A 17843-nucleotide genomic window follows, 5' to 3' on the forward strand; every position below is an offset into this window, starting at 1 on the left:
ATTGACTTTAGTACTTCCTCTATCTTTTTTGTTTTCTTTTCAAGGATTTGGAAAGCATCTCCAAGCAAAAGGTTGCTGCTTAATTTTAACTTGCACCTCACTGTCCTTACAACAATTTGTAATTTCCTATAATAGTTGTTGTATCATGATAATGTTTATTTAGCGGATGCTTAATGTTTTTAATTTTATGCTGGACTGGATGAGACTTTTTCAATTAAAATGAACATGGGTGCAGTCTGTTGTTTGGTGGACTTAACTCCACTGTTATTAAGTTATACTATTTTGATTCGGAGAAGCAAAACGAGTCTTAAGCGTGTGGCTTTGGTAGCAACGGTGGTGAGGACCTTATGGTGAAGAGAACCATTGATAGAGTTAGAAAAGCTGATCTTTCTGGACCCAGTCATCATATTTGGGTTTGGGGATGAGAGACATAGGAGAAGAATCATCAGTCTTAGCCTTGGGATCGAGAATGGTCAGAGGAGGACACATCCCTAAACCATCAACAAAGCAGAGCAAGCGACGGCTGCAAAGAACAGGAACAATCTACGCTAGCCATGTTGGATAGTTATCATGCTCGAGACAAACAGAGATAACGTGATTGATACTAGTGATGTCAAGAACCGGAGAAGAAGAAGCCATGGGTGTCCAAAAAAAAAAACGGAAGGAACAAGAAAATAATAAAGGATGTCAAGATCTAATACCATAATATTCTCAATGCTTTTTATTGAACAATTGTATGATAATTATATACAGAGCTTTACTTGGTATCTACACAAAGGATTTCAATTCAAATTCTTAACTCCACTGTGATTAAGTTATACTCTTGGCAATGTACTATATTTTGGACTAATCAAACACTTGGCAGAGCCCTTTGAAAATAAAGATTTATATATCCTCGAGATTCCAAGTTATCCTCTGAAAATAAAGAAAATAGAAAATGTGGAACGATCTCACCTTTGTTAATTGAGGTTCTTAATTTTTAAGTACCGCTGTAAAAGGATACCAATCAGTTTTGTTTTTGTTTTAATCAAAACCAATCAGATTTAGAACGCGTGCAATCTGACCAAAGCATTGACATTTTGTTTTGTATGCTATTTATTTCAAGTAAATTGTTTGCTCCAAAGCTACCTCTGATAAAATATTTATTTCAAGCAATGATACTAGACCTTAAGACAACTATCGTAGAGCAACAGCTCTTAAATATTATTAATTAAAAGAAAAAGATGCTAATCAGTTGAGAGAATCTTTGCATCAGAAAAAATAATAATAATAATTTAGGAAGAAGGTTGCTACATCATTTCTTATACATAAATGTCAAATGCATGAAGGTTCACCAAAAGCCACTATAATCCAAAGTAACCTTCGTTTTCCTCATGGAAATTCAGTGCCCTTCCTTCCAAGTCCTGTTAGCCTTCTTGCTCTTTATGATCATGGTACTGGAAATAGGGAAGATCAGAGGCAAAACCAAGTACTCAGCCTCAAATCTACCGCCAGGGCCATGGAAGCTACCCGTTATAGGAAACCTGCACCAGCTCGCTGGCTCTCTTCCACATCATAGACTAAGAGACTTGGCCAAGAAATACGGACCGCTTATGCACCTAAAGCTTGGAGAAGTTTCTGCAGTAGTCGTTTCATCAGCAGAGTTTGCCAAAGAGGTGATGAAAACCCATGATCTTATCTTTGCATCAAGGCCCACTATTCTTGCTGCAAAGATCTTGACTTACGGCTCTACAGACATTGGCTATGCACCATATGGTGAATACTGGAGACAACTACGAAAAATTTGCACGCTAGAGCTTTTAAGCACAAAACGTGTTCAATCTTTCCGACCTATTAGAGAAGAACAGGTAGTGAATCTCATTCAATGGATTGCCTCAAGAGCAGGATCACCTATCAATATTACTCAGGAAATTTACTCATCGACATATACCATCACTTCGCGAACAGCCTTTGGTAAAAAGACCAGGGATCAAGAAAAATTCATATACATTGTGAAGGCATTTGTAAAGGCAGCATCTGGCTTCGCTCTTGCAGATATTTTTCCTTCTGTCAGTTTGCTTCATCTCTTAAGTGGAATGAGGCTTAAACTTGAGAGGCTGCATAAAGAAGCTGACAGGATATTGGGAAACATCATCAAAGAACATCAAAGGGATATGGTCACTACAAAAAGTGGCGAGGGTGAAGCAGAGGAAGACCTGGTAGATGTTCTCCTTAAATTTCATGATCATGGAAATGAGCTTGAGTTTTCCCTAACTACCGAGAACATCAAAGCAGTTATCTTTGTAAGTACACACACTTTCCCTTGATATCATGCTTTAATAAGTCAAATCACTTTTTCAAATTTCAATTTTTTTTACTCCAAAAACTATATCAATTTTTTTCTTAGTCTATGACATCAATCAACTATTATCTGCCTTGGTATCGAACCCTTTGGAACCAGACACCCTGGGGTGGTTTAGTCTCTGGTGTAACATGTAATGATCTGCATCCACACATAGTCAAATATTGTCTGGTTTGGACTTAACCCAACCTCACAAACTTAAATAGGCCTCAAACTTATGGGAATATAGATATGACACTTCACTTTTAACTTCACCAGCATTGTGAGACTGAATAGTTGTGTCACCTCACCATATCTTCCAATCATGTCGACCGCGTCAAGTAACCTTGGCTACCATGGTGATGGGATCTTGGGTCTCTGATGCAGTTCAACTAGAATTTGCAGAGAATTGGGATTGGAATAACAAGATACAAGCTAAAAGAGAAGCTTTGACAGGTAATTAACTCAATGGTTTTTTTATTCAAACTTGGATTACAAGAGTTGTCCATACAACATACTTATATGAGATAATCTCCAACAGAAGATTAAAACCATATTTAATGACTGACAGCAAGTCCTAGGTCCCAGCCCAACAAACGTAGAGTTCCCAAGTTATTGAATATACTCATCTTGAAACCTGATAGGTTTCCTAAAATCTGTCTTGGGCTTATTCCTTGCTATGTTAGAATCATTAAGTGATTGGGCATTGGAAGTAGTTTCGCAAGCTGTCTCCACACATGGCCCTCCATCAGTCTCCCAAAATTCCATTTCGTAAATTTGCATGCCTAATCAGTGCCGGCTTTGGATAATTTACTGTTCGTTTTGTTCTACTTTTCTCCTATTTTTGGTATATTAGGACTTCTCTTTTTGTTTTGTTTTTGTTTTTTTTGTTTTGTTTTTTGTTTGGTTGATATCCTCATCTTAACCATAAAAATGAAAAAATAAAAACACAGAGAACAATTTTATAGTCAATTACCAGAACAGAGGGCATGCGGTATAGGACTTCTGAACCAGAAAAATCACTCTGCAGCTTCACTCTAACCATAGAACAAAATATCGATAATTTCGCCGAAATATCGGCAAAATTATCGTTTTTTTGGGGCAGCGATATTTCAGCACATTTCCATATATATATCGTCAATTTATCAATAATTTCCTCGATAATTTCGCCGATATTTCAATAACGATATTTTCGTTCAATTTGCAGCTTTAAATGGACAATATATCGCGATATTATCGATAATATCGCGATATGAACTTACAAAATTAAACTCAGCCTCCGAAACTTAGCTTTTCTCTGTCTCTCAACTCAGAAAAAGAGAAAAACCAGAAAGAGGAGAGCGAGAGAGAAGGGAATAAGAGGAAAAAAAATTATGGAGTGTGTTTTTATGTTTTGCTGTTTTGGATTGTGATGAAGCGAGAGAGAAGAGGGAAGAGGAAGCAGGGAAAGAGACAGAGAGATAGAAGAAGAAAGAAAAAAAAAACAGATAGAGGAGAGCGAGAGAGAGAAGGGAAGAAGAGGGAAAAAAGGTATGGAGTGGGTCTTTATGTGTTTATTGTTTTGGATTATAATGGAGGAGAGAGAAGAGGGAAGAGGAAGAAGATAAAGAGAGGGAGAGAGACGGAGAGATAGAAGAAGAAAGGGAGAGAGAGAGAGAGTGTGTGTGTGTGTTAGGTAGAAGATGAATAGATAAAAAATAAATAAATAAAAAAGGGAGAGATGGGTGAATGCCCAAAAGAGAGAGAGAAGGCAAGGTTGCGTCTGCAACCTTGTGAAGTTCAAACAATAAAAAAGGAAAAAAAGACCTTGTGAAGTGGGAGAGGGAGGTAGGGAAACGTGAAAGTACTTGGGAAGTGGGAAATGTGAATGATAATCCATTTAATGTTATTTATTATTTTATTATTCATTATCAGTATTTACATTACTAAATTCTACTTCAAATTGTTGCTTAATTACTTAAATTTCTATAATCATTTTCATTATTTGCTATTTAATTCTTCCTTGGATAAATTTATTTATGTTCTTAGTTAATTTTCAATCTTCATTATTATTTTTTAAGCATGGTAAAATACCTAATTTTCATGAAAAATCAAATTGGTTTACATCTTTAATTATTTTTCAATTTTTGATAAATAATAAATATAAGAATGTGTACCATATCCAATGAATAAAATGAAATAAATTGTTGCTTAATTACTTAAATTTCTATAATCATTTTCTTTATTTCCTATTTAATTCTTCATTGGATAAATTTATTTATGTTCTTAGTTAATTTTCAATCTTCACTATTATTTTTTAAGCATGGTAAAGTGTCTAATTTTCATGACAAATCAAGTTGGTTTACATCTTTAATTATTTTTCAATTTTTGATAAATTAATAGATATAACAACGTGTACCATGTCCAATGAATAACATGAAATAAGGTTACTCATGTATTTTATCATGCAATTTATAAAGTGTAAAATATTGTACTAAAAATGATAAATAAATTACTAAAGGGTGTTTAATTCTCTTTCATTAATTACTTCAGATTTTCTAAGTCACAGAGTTTGTTAGGTCGCAATATAATCAACTTAAATCACCCAAATCGACTATGCAATCCATATCCTTCCAATTTTTGTGTCAAAATAATAGATGATTGACTAAATAAACTTCTTCTAAAGTTTCATTAAAAATTTCCATGTATTTATCATAATTTTCGTGGTTTTTATTTAATTTTTATTGATATCGATATTTTCCCGATATTTCCATCGATATTTCCGTGTTTTTGAACCACCGATATTTCCGAAACTATCGATATTTAAGACCTTGACTCTAACCACATGGGGATCCTGGAGGAGGACAATTGTACCAAACACCCCTCAATTTAGTCAAATGCCAGTGAGCTCTGCCTACATGCCGGTTTAGATTGTGCCATGTTGTGGCAAATTCTAGGCCAAAAGGCATCAAAACTTGTTTGAGCAAGCGGGAGCCCAAAAATGACTTTCTCCCTAATGTCAATGGAGGCTAAATTTTATCATTAAGATGATTATGGATAATAGTTAAGATAACACGAAGTTGGTTCACCTCTCTAACATTCATTTGTCAATAATATCAATTACTATTTAAACTTTGATGCTACTATTTATTTTGAATTATTTTCCATCTCATTTTCTTGTTCAAATTCAGAGGCTACCTCCTTGTAAGCCAAACCCATCGAAGAAGACATCCAAACATTATTGTGCCTTCCATGGATCTCCCAGGAATATTGGTCAAGCAAGGTTATTGCTTGGAGTACATAGTCTATATGACTACACATAAAGTAGAAGAAAGGGATGCAACAACGGTGAGCCCCAAACAAGAAACTTGCGTATCGCGATTCAATTGTATTTCGCTTTTATCCAATATATTCAACAAAAAACCTTATCTCCCATACAGTTGTTATCCAAGCTAAAATCAAGGGAGGAACTTTTCTTGTATCAAGTCATATCAGATGTTTCAGGTAGTTCAACTCTCATCAAGGAAGAGCTCGGTGCCTAGAAGCCGGTATTCTTTGTCTCAAAGCTCTTCTTCATGTAGAGACTAGATACCAAAAACAGAAAAACTTATACCTTGTAAACTTCTCAAGTTCTCTCCTAAGATCTCTCTATCATGAGTTCTCTAACTAGAGTTCTTCCTCTTAAGAATTAACCTAGCCCCAAAAGTCCTATTTATAGTGTATAGGACTTGAGTTACAAGTTTACTAGAAATAGAAAATTTAAACCCTATTAAATTACTAAGAAACCAAAAAAAACTGGCTTACATGTCAAAAACACCTTGCACACTTTAAAACCTGGAGGTTCTGTCCCAAACTGACTAGTACCTCGCAAAAGCCAACTGGTCGCCCAAGCCAAAACACACTTCGTCCAAAACTAGGTGCTCCCTGGAAAATTTCGACTGATCAATTGCTCAAGTTGACCAGTCGCCTACTATTGTGTGACTTTTTTTCCTCTGTTGCTCCTCTTGCTACAGCTGCTGCTTGTTTTCTATCGCGTTAGGGTGAGCCAAATCACAACAATATCTACATAAAGCTCTTATGTTTTTCCTTTATCTCTCTTCGTGGTTTGTTTGTTTATTCTTCTTGGGGTTTTGTGTGCGCATGTCGTATATCCATTGAAAAATAAGGAATTAGAGTGTTTTCATACAACAAGTGGTATTAGAGTTACAGGTGAGCACCAGGCTCTTATATTTTTAAGAGTGTTTGCGTGTTGGAAATGGTAGGCGACAAGAAGGCTACCACAATCGGCTAGTATGAAGATTGAGTTGAAGTCATTCACCAGCAAGGAGAACTTCACCCTATGGCAAAGAGTAATGAAATATACCCTAGACGAGCAGGTCTAACTGTCATCTTTGTAGGCAAGGAGAACAGGTTGACAACCATGACAATTGAGGAGTAGGACGTGCTCGACGAGTTGCTAAAGGGTCCATTAAGAATTACCTTATAGATGAAGTGTAGAGTAATGTAGTTGAAGACACCACAAAGCATACATAGGAGAAGCTCGAACAAATGGTACGGCGAGATCACTGTCAAACAAACTCTTCTTGAAGAAAAAGCTCCTAAATTGTTGGATGGAAGAAGGTGGAAATGTCATGGAGCATCGTAGCACCTTTAATTGGTGTGTTGTAGACTTGTAGAGGATAGATGAGACTTATAGGATGGAGGATAAGGCAATGATGTTGATGATATCCTTGCCTCTGTCTTATAAGCACTTTTGCATGACGTTGATGTTCTGCAAGAGTACACTAAATTTTGAGGAAGTCGATCAAGACATGATGTTGCACCATAGAATGGCTCAATGTTCGAAAGAGGGCCCTCAAGATGTGAGTCTAGAGAGGGGTCGTACAAGCAAGAGCGAGGGCAAGGAAGGCAATGGTAAGAATTCTAGATCCAAGGACATGGATGACTACTTCGAGTATGGGTTTATAGATCATTGAAAGTGGAATTGTCTAGTATGGAAGGAGAAGCGGAACAAGTTGAAGAATGTCAAAAGTGCAAGCGTAGCCAACATGTTTATTGATGACGCTAATGATGAACTTGTGATGGTTACAGATAAAGAGTGTATCGGGGAAGTTGTGGTGCAAAAGTTATAGTGTTGGATGACAAGGTCCAAAAATATGAAGGCAAGACAAGGAATAATGAGGAGAATGGTGTTGAGTTCGTGGCAATCAAAGAGATACTTCTTATCTTGAGGTGGAGGCATCATCATTAGCACAGTCCAGGCCCAAGAAACCGTCCCAATGGTTTAAAGGGAAGGAAGGTAGATTCAACTACATTTCAGGTTGTTTTTGGGAGCAAGAAACAGGAAAGTTGGATGGGTGCTTTGATGAAAAGGGAGGATTTCAGTAAAGAATTAGTTCATGAATCCAAGAGCAAAGTTGGCAGCTGTGTGGGGATTTATATAACAAGGCAAGTGTTCATCCGTTTTAGATTTGTTCCTGTGATGGTAGGGTAAAGTTCCCCATTGGCTTGAAAACCATTTGTGGTCAACAAGTCAATTTTCTTTTGTGTATGAGCATGCCACTACTCGCAATAAAAATCCTAGCAGACTTCTTAAAATTAGATAACTTGCGCCCTAAGTTATTAACTTCTAAACAAACGATTGTGAATTTAGGTGAGGAATATCTCCCAAGTAAGTTCTTTTCTTGCCTCAGACTGGTGAGGACTTCACAATTTTTCACAATACAAAACTGGTAGTTCTAGCAAAATGAATGATAAGAAGGTGAACTGTTTTTAGGCTAAACTGCCTTTTACAAAGCTAAAAATGGAAAAGACCAACTCTGAAAGAGATAAAAGAAACATTGGACTTTAGTTTCGCTTGGATAGTGCTTTTGATCCGATGGATTGGATATATTTGTTGGAATAGCAACACCTTTAATCAAGTTTCAGTTGTAAATCGATACCAACGTTCGAGTTTGGTAGAGCTTTAATCTATTTTAAGCCCTGGAAGGCTTTTTGAATGGGCAGAATTGGAGCCTCTTCATGCGAAGGGCGTATGGTTGGATTTGATGATTACCGAAATGGAACCGCATCTGTAGTACCTGTTACGCTTGATTAGGGCTCTCCATAAATTTGTTGAGGTTTTCATATTTATAGAAAATGCTGGAGTGAGGCTTTTAATCTTTTAATAATGGGCGGCAAATCTTTCAAAAAGATCTTTTGTTTTTCTTTTTTCAATGTCATAAGAGAAGGAAACTACTATTTTGGTAGAGAAGGGCTATCAACAATCAACTCTCATGGAGGTATTTTCCTTTCTTTTTCTGGAAGAAAAACCAACTCTTCTTTGTTCCCTATTTGTTCCCTCTAAAGAGAAAGAACACAATCTGCCATGATGGTCAGTTTGCTTTTCCTGTTGAACAACTCCCTCGTTCTCTACTTATCTCTTGAAAACGTAGTATGCTTATCTCTTGAAAAGGCCACATGTTTTGGTACAAAGCTTCTCTATATATATAAAAAGGGATTCTGATCTTCTTCTTTTGGCTAAAAAAAAAAGAGAAGTCTTCTTGTAAGACCTACCTTCATTAACTTCCTATCAACTTCTCTGTAATAGTTGAAAAGGATGACTTTTCAAAGCCATGTAGTCACGTGGGGTTGTTAGAAAAGATTTGCTGATTTTGTCAATCTTTTTGGGGTAGAAATTTAAATGGCGTAAAAAGGCTGGGCTAGTCTCTATTTTTCTTAGTGGATAAAAAGCGCAAATGTTTTGTCTCATGGGCCTTTTCTGAAAAAATGGGCTGGGTGTGTCAAGAATTGGCCCAATTTTAAGGAAAACTTCATGGCTGCCAAAAATTGACATGAGTTTTTTGATTTTGGACTGGGCGTGGTAAATTAGGCCCAAACAATGCCCCCTAAGTCTGAATTGTTTTGGAACGATTTCAGACTTAATGTTTTGGCCATTAATTGTGCGCGCCATTTCCTTCCTTTGTAATCAGCCCACATCTGCCATGTCTCAAGTAGCGGACCTTGTATTGAAGAAGATCGGTGATAGTTCAGCAAGTCGTTGGAGGACATGTCTAGCTTTGGTGGACCGAGTCGGGTCCATCAAAGAGATACAAATCCGATTCCGATTCTGCTGGTAGTGGTTGGTCCGTGGGCGTGGATCCGATTCAGAAGCGGAAGATCTCGCCTAGGCCAACTTGGAGTCGAATTCGATCAACAATCGGTGGTTAGTACGTCAAGAGATTCTTCATGGCGACTAGTTCAGCTTGTCACTGTTGACAAATTGGGACGATTTATGAGGGATTGTCCACATCTCATGCAAAGCAAATGGTCCAAGTCAAAGGGTAGCACAAGCTGTTTCTACTACGATTAGGTCAAAGTCGAGTGGTGCCTCTTCATCACCGTTTAAAGTGAGTGTCCTCTTCTCTCTCAAGGTGGTACTGCAAGCGTGGAGCCGTGGCCCAACAGGCAAGATAACCGTGGTCGAGTCAAAGTCAGAGTGGTGCCTCTTCATCTGCTATTGGTTCTTCATCTAGTATTAGGGTTCAATCTACATTCTGTGAGAGAGATGGTAGGCATTGGAGGGGTCAGTCGGGGCATTCAATGACTCAGGCCCGTGTGTTTCTATGACCCAGTAGGAGGCACAGGCCACACCAGATGTCATCACTGGTATGCTACCTGTTTTTGGTTATCTTGCACATGTTTTAATAGATCCCGAGGCCACACACTCGTTTATTGCACATAGTTTTGTACCTTATGCAAGTGTTAGACCTACACCCATTGCTGGGAGTTTTGGTATTTCCTTACCTACGAGAGTTCTTCTTTATGTGGACATGGTATTTAGAGATAGTTACGTTCAAGTGGGTGATGTGGTGTTGGAAGCCAATTTGATTCCCTTATATTTGGTTGACCTCGATGTTATCTTGGGAATGGATTGGTTGGAGAAGCATCATGCGTTCGTGGATTGTTTCCAAAATGAAGTTGTGCTTCGAAGTCCGGGACAACCCGAAGTTACTTTTCGTCATAAGCGTAAAGTCCTCCCATCATGTCTAATATAGCTTTAACAGCTAGACGGTTATACAAGAAGGGATGTGTAGGATACTTAGCTCATATCATCTATACTCGTGATGTCACCGTAAATAGTAAGTCATTCGTATTATTTTGGATAGGTATGTAAATTCAATTTTAACTCTAAAAATAGAAAACTTTTCATCAAAGAAAAATCCTTCCTCCGAGGTTGGGGATAAAGATAAATCCTTTTTGGGAAAAATTGTAAAATAAGTACCAGATTAAATCATGTTTGCGAAGATGGATAAGTACCAGATTGAAAAATTGTAAAATAAGTACCAGATTATAAATCCTTTTTGGGAATATATCTATTCATGTTTGCGAAGATGGTGTTTCCGCCCTTTCTAATATTTATACCAGATTAAATCACTCAATTGAAATGAATCCGATCATCGATATTTTTTTTAAGACTGTGTTTAATGGATACCTTTAAACCATAATTCTATTTAATTTACACTATTATTCAATTTTCATAAAAATTATAAAATTCCTTTCCAGTTTTAGATTTTTCAACAACAACTCTTTACTCCAACTTCTTAACCCATAAACTTATTCCAAATTCATGAACCGCCCCGGGATTTTTTTCATCGATTCCTATAAAAAAGAAACAATTTGAGTAAAAGGTCTTCCTTTTTATTTTAATGAATCCGTTTTTTGTTATTTCGTACTGCACAATTCCTTTCTTTGTGGAATCATTTTCTCAAGAAAGGGAATTAAAATAAATTATAGAATGGATTAATACACCTATGTCTAGATCTGGGATAATGGAAATTTTATTGATAAAACCTTTTCAATTGTAGCCAATATCTTATTACGAATAATTCCGACAACTCGGGAGAAAAAGAGGCATTCACCTATTACATAGATGGTGCGATTTGAATATTTGAATATTTTTTATTTATTTCACGATTGAATCAATTTAAAAAAGGCCTAAAGTTAAGGACTTATCAATAGCTAGTGTTGCTCCAATACCCAACGAAAGGGCTACTGCAGTACCAATCAAAAAGACGGTTGTCTCTACGGGACGACGAAATGGATTTTGGAATTTATTAACATTTTCCAAAAAGGGTACTGTTAATAATCCCACAAAGAACACCCAATAACTTATTTGGCACTCTATGAAGTATTTGATATACGGGAAAGAAATACCACTCAGGCAATATTTCCAAAGGAGTTGCAAACGGATTTGCAGGTCATTGATATCGACACATCTGAGATCACCAAATGTTCTGGAGTTCCTCTATTCAATCCTTTTCCTTCATCTTGTTATTGGATATCTCATCCATACACATCTTCTCTTTGTTTCTCGAGCCTATAGTGAGTTACAGACAGAGTTCGAAAGCGTCAAATCTTTGATGATTCCATCGTAAATGATTGAGTTGCTAAAACTTCTGGATAGGTATCCTACATCTGAACTGAATTCTTTATGGTTAAAGAATCTCTTTCTAGTTGCTTGGGAACAAAAAGGAGATTCTCTAGAAGAAATACGAGGTTTTGCTTCTGTGAGCAACATGTTATGGGTGGTGGTCTCGCTTATGGGGTCAAATCTATACGTTCTAAGAAGAAATATTTGAATATCAATCTCAACAATATCATCGATTTTGTAAGTATCATACCAAATCATCTATAATAATAGATGAATCAAACATTTTCAATTTAATTTATCCTTTCAATTGGTTGGTATTTTTGCTTATCCTCGTATCTTTCAAAAATTGAAACTTAGGGAAGTGCTTTATAAACATATGTATAAAAAGAATATATTTCATTTAACCTTTCCATGCCTACTATAACTAGTTATACATGAATAATTTCATTACCCTCACGAGCAAGATCACGTTCCTCATTACGAGCTTGTACACATGCTTCTAGAGCTACTTGATTAGCTATGGCACTAGACTCATTTCCCCAAGGGTGTCCTAAAGTCCCGCTGCCAAATTGTAGTACAGAATCATCTCCAAAGATTTCGGTCAGAGCAGGCATATGCCAGCGTGAATACCCTGCTACAGCAAAACACCAGCGAGAAGTTAGCATCGATTCAGATTCCACGGGATACCGTATTGGGCCTGGCTTTTTCGATTACTCGATCTATGCAATGTGGAATAGAGTACTGTATGTTTCCCGGGAGTACATACATAAATGGAAAACCCCCCAACCTATAGGGTCATTTATAAATAAATTATTGTAATCGTAATAATTAGAATGCAAATTTTATTTAAGTTTTATTTTATATATCTTAATTTTTTTTTATTAACTGACCCCTTTCAACAGTAAACAAATAAGAACCGGTGATAAAATCTATCACAATAACTATGTTAAATTAATTTTAGGATAAACTACAGTAAACCCCCCAATCTATAGGGTCATTTGCGAGTCCATACCCGATTTTGGGGACATTTATGGGTACATACTCAACGTCGCGGAAAACCTACAGATTGCCCCCTCCGTTATGAGTCCGTCAGGAAATCATATCTGCTTATGTGGCAAATGTGGGTTCCATTTTTTAATGAGGTGGACTTACAGATGGACAAATAAATAATAAAAAACTATATACTTTTCAAAACTAATTTTAAATCATTAAAATTATTTTAAAAAAGGGAGTTTCACTAAAACACCCAAAATGGGGGTTGAAATTATAAAAAAACCCAAACACTATTTAAACATATAAACACACCCAAAACTCATCATTACACACACTCAAAATCCATTTATAAACACACCCAAAAAGTTGACTTTGAGGTTGATTTTGGGTGTGTTTCTATGTTTAAATAATGTTTGGGTTTTTTTATAAATACATGTCTAGGATTGGGTTTATTTATAAATTTGTATTTAAAAAATCTCTCTCTCTCTCTCTCTCCAACCAAACCCTGAATTCCAATTGCTTCTAGGATGCACCTAGCAAGCTGAATGTCCTTGGGCATGAAATGGATTCTTGGGTAGGGAACCAAATTGGTCTGGAACTCTGTCACATCCACATTGAGAGCCCCATCAAAACGCAGAGAAGCAGTGAGTGAGGAAATAACCTGCACCAACAAAACCCAAATTCCTCGATCTCATTTGCAAGAAACTCATAATATAAAATATCAAACACTTTCAGTTTTTGATACCTGAGAAACAAGCCTGTTGAGGTTGGTGTAAGTGGGTCTCTCAATGTCAAGCGATCTACGGCAGATATCGTAGATGGCTTCGTTGTCGAGAAGGACAGCGACATCGGTGTGCTCCAAGAGGGAGTGAGTGGACAAGACGCTGTTGTATGGCTCAACAACAGAGGTTGAGACCTGAGGAGATGGGTAAACTGTGAACCCAAGCTCTGATTTTTTGCCATAATCAACAGAGAGCCTTTCCAAGAGCAGAGAACCAAGACCAGACCCAGTCCCGCCTCCAACCGCGTGAAACACCAGAAAACCTTGAAGCCCAGTACAGTTATCTGCAAGCTTCCTGATTCGGTCAAGGCAGAGATCCACAATCTCCTTCCCAACTGTTCAAAAGATCAGTAATCCTTCCTATAGGTCAGGGGTTTACTGTAGTTTACCCTAAAATTAATTTAACAGAGTTACTGTGATAGATTTTATCACCGGTTTTTATTTGTTTACTGTTGAAAGGGGTCAGTTAATAAAAAAAAATATTAAGATATATAAAATAAAACTTAAATAAAATTTGCTTTCTAATTATTACGTATTATAACAATTTATATATATCTTTTTCTTGTGAGAATTATTAATTGATGAGTTGTAGACAAACAGAGACTACAGCAAGTGTTGGATTCAAAGCTGGTGTTAAAGATTATAAATTGACTTATTATACTCCTAACTATGAAACCAAAGATACTGATATCTTGGCAGCATTTCGAGTAACTACTCAAGCTGGAGTTCCACTTGAAGAAGCAGGGAAAACAGTAGCTGCTGAATCTTCTACTGATACATGGACAACTGTATGGACTGACAGGCTTACTAGTCTTCACCCTGCCCCAGTTGATTTTCATCACAAAATTTATCCGTAGCCACTGCTATAGTGCTAAAATAATGCAGTGGCAACTCTAGCTCATCGTTGCCCCTTTCATCTGTGTAGCTCTCCTTCTTACTCATGATAACAAACCCATTTAGCAGAAAATCCTGGCTTCTTTGATTAGGACCTGTTCATAAGTAAGCAAATAACTTCTACCTCAATATCAAAGTTTTCAGCTCCATGGTTGATTGGGGAGTTATTGGCTGGTACTAGGTACCAATCTACAATACATAGTACATTGTCGATGTTTGGCGTGATATTTGGTCGACATTGTCAAATATCAACAATGTATTAGAGACTGTAAAATGATATTGATTCCAGATAATCTTTCCGATTGTTGAGTATGTAGAAGTCACTTGGTAGTACCTTTTTGTTCTATCCTTCCTTGGTTCATAATAGCCAATTTCCTCTTCCGTACAAACAGATAGCAAGTCCTGCCAGCAGAATGCCAATACCAACTACAATGCCTACAATCATGATTAATCGTTTTGTTTTCCCATCTCCATCTGAAATGAACATTACTGTACATAGTTAATGATCATATATTTGATGTTCTTACAAAATGTATATTTCTCTACTTTATTAAGCATCCTATTTGGATCTAAGGTGGAGATTGGAATGTTCCTAAAATATGCATGTGGCATTACATTAGAAATGTGCACATAACACCACAATTTAAATGTAAAAGAAAATGCTACCAAAATATCCCAAGGAGGGTCCATCCACATAGGAAGGCTCTCCATCCCTCTGAGTTGCTTCCATAACCTATGAATAATAAAATTTTAGAATAGATGTTTTCACTTATGATAGTTAAGGATGCAATAAATAAATTTAGTGGCATTTCCATGACTTTAAATAGCATATGAACTGATACAAGTGTCACTAGAAGGGTGTAGCCTCAGTGTTTCTTTAATAACCGAGTTTAGATACTTCATCACTCTAACGACTATTTCATCCACCTGCCCTTTTTCTGTTAACGTAACTTTCCTTTCCTAGCACACATGGAAGTCAACTTCACAATCTCCTCCTAACAATTGGCCTTTCCAGCTATAAATTGGATTTCCTGCTGTAAATCGGATTGTATTCATGTCTATATTATTTCCTACCTTAAAGTAAATATCATGTATCAGTATAAATATGGACCTTGTGTAATCTGTTTAATACAAGGAAATATATTTTCTACATGGTATCAGCCTAACCTAGGGTTTCCTCCCTTTCCCTTATTCGATCCAATCCTCCCCTTTAGGTCCACCTCATGGCTTCGTCTGAATCCACTCTCCCTAGCCCCAACTCTTCTCATTTTATCAAGTTTACTGACTCCAACTATCTCCTTTGGCTCTGCCATTTCAAACCCTTTTTAGTCAATCATGACCTCTGGAAATTTATCGATGGCACTCATAAACAACCTTCTGCCCAAACCTCCACTTCTACCATCGCAACACCCACCACCACCACCCCCACTCTTCCCCAAACCAATCTCGCCCATGCTCAATGGTACCAACAAGACCAACTCATTGTTAGCTACAACACCAGCACACTCTGAGTCCATTCTCTCTCTCATCATTGGCTACACCTCTACCAGGATCTGGGAGTGTCTCCAACGCCACTTCTCTCAATCCAGTATGGCCAGTGAATCTGCTCTTCATTTTCAACTCATGAATATTCAAAAAGGCTTTCAACCCATTGATTCTTACCTTCGTCATGCTACAAAATGCTCATGACGGCAATTCTCAATTTTCTTCCGCTTCTTGACTTTCTTGATCTTCGTGCTCGTTTATTAGCTTTTGACGCACAGGCTCCTCGAATCTCTCCTAATCAAAACATAGCGCTAATGGTCACCCAATCTTCTCCTCACACCACTGGTCATACTTCCTTCCCTTCTAACCATGGTAGTGGCTCATTTAGCAACAGGCGTGGTGGCTGGTGCGGTCGCTGTCGTGATGACTGGCGCAACTTCTCATCTTCCTCGAGCAACCCGTGGAATGGCTCCCAACAACCCCAATGGCCTAATCAACCGTGGCCTCCTTTTGCTCCAAGTTCTGGACCTTAAAGCAACTGGCCTTTCTTTCAACCCCATTGGCCCCAATTTGCGGCTTCTAGCAAACACTCTGCCAGGCCCAACTCAGCTCCTAGTGTCTTGGGACCCACTTGGTGCACCACCCGCAATACCAATCAACATACTACTGTAACATGTCCCCATCGCTATAATGGCCCAGAATTCTTTCCTTCCTTTGTTGGGGCTCAATTCATGCAACCACCTGACTCCACGTGGTACCCTGACACAAGTGCCACTCCTCACATGACTGGTAGTCCTTCTAATCTCCAAAATCAAAAGCCATATCAGGGTAATAATTCTGTATTTCTTGATAATGGAGATTCTCTCTCTATCTCTCATACTGGCTTTCTTCCTCTTTCTTTAGGTTCTCACAAGTTTTCTCTTCAAAATTTTTTTTGGTCTTCCCTCTCTTCGTACTAATCTTCTTTCTGTTGCCCATTTTACTCGTTATAATTTAGTTTTCTTTGTCTTTACTCCTGACTTTTATCAAATCTATGACTTATGCGTACTGGTTCGTTACTCTTTTAAGGCCTCCAAAGATGGTCTTTACCTACTTTCCCTCTCCTCTTAATAATCCACAGTCCCCCGTGCCCTTACACCGTGCACTCTTCTGCTTGGCATCATCGCCTTGGCCATCCATCCCATCCTGTGCTCTCTCACTTAGCGTCATCTCTAGGCTTTAAAGTTTCTCGTGCTTTCTATAAGGATTGTGCACTTAGCAAATCCACCAAACTATCCTTTATTAGTAATCAAACCTTTAGTGTTACTCCTGGATCTATCCTATGCACCATAAAAATGAGGTATTTTCTCACTTTCAAACCTTTCTGGGCATAGTTAAAAAATCAATTTCACACTACTGTGCAAATCCTTCAAAGTAATAATGGCACTAAATATGTTAATAATGTTTTCTTTGATCTTTGCAGTCAACTAGGCATCCACCAAAGTTTCTCATGTCCCCACACTCCCCAAAAAAATGGCCTAGATGAACGTAAACATAGACACATTGCTACCATGATCCGTACCCTCCTTACAACTTCTCACACTCCCCACAATCTCTAGGTCAAAGCTGCCCTCATTGCTGTCCATCTTATCAACTTCCTACTTACTCCTAATCTTCAATGGGACACCCTATACAATCGTCTCTTCCAACATCCTCCCTCCTACTCTCATCTTCGAGTGTTTGGGTGTTCTTGTTTCCCTTACCTTGGACCATATAATGAAAATAAACTCACCAACCGCACCCTTGAATGTGTTTTCCTTGGATACAGCTCTCACCATAAAGGTTATTAATAGGTGTAGGGGTGTTTTTGTTCCAACAGCCTGATGAATGGGCTTGGGCTGCCTTAAGAAGACAACGAACAAAAATTTCCCAAAAGCCTGAGTTCGAAACCAAGCTCCCAAAAGGGTTTTTATAAAATCTGATGAGACTTTAGAAAAATA

The 17843-nt window shown here is 37.6% G+C and overlaps 2 protein-coding genes across 2 annotated transcripts; one reads left to right on the forward strand and one right to left on the reverse strand.

Annotated features, from left to right (window-relative positions):
• Window positions 1–1373: 1373 nt before the first annotated feature.
• On the forward strand, window positions 1374–7275 carry LOC103344162 (cytochrome P450 71D11-like). Its single transcript, XM_089048765.1, has 2 exons — window positions 1374–2282; window positions 6976–7275. Exons 1-2 carry the CDS (start codon window positions 1374–1376, stop codon window positions 7273–7275), a joined length of 1209 nt encoding a protein of 402 aa, XP_088904891.1.
• A 5751-nt stretch (window positions 7276–13026) lies between these two features.
• LOC148919028 (tubulin alpha-2 chain-like) lies at window positions 13027–16050 on the reverse strand. Its single transcript, XM_089048766.1, has 6 exons — window positions 15886–16050; window positions 15046–15112; window positions 14770–14853; window positions 14304–14474; window positions 13450–13820; window positions 13027–13365 (listed from the first exon to the last, which is right to left on the reverse strand). The coding sequence occupies exons 1-6, from the start codon at window positions 16048–16050 to the stop codon at window positions 13051–13053; spliced, it is 1173 nt and encodes a 390-aa protein (XP_088904892.1). The 3' UTR covers window positions 13027–13050.
• Between the last annotated feature and the right edge of the window lie 1793 nt (window positions 16051–17843).

This window comes from Prunus mume, linkage group LG3, assembly GCF_029339155.1.
Source record: "Prunus mume cultivar Tortuosa linkage group LG3, ASM2933915v1, whole genome shotgun sequence".
Lineage (NCBI taxonomy): Eukaryota > Viridiplantae > Streptophyta > Magnoliopsida > Rosales > Rosaceae > Prunus > Prunus mume.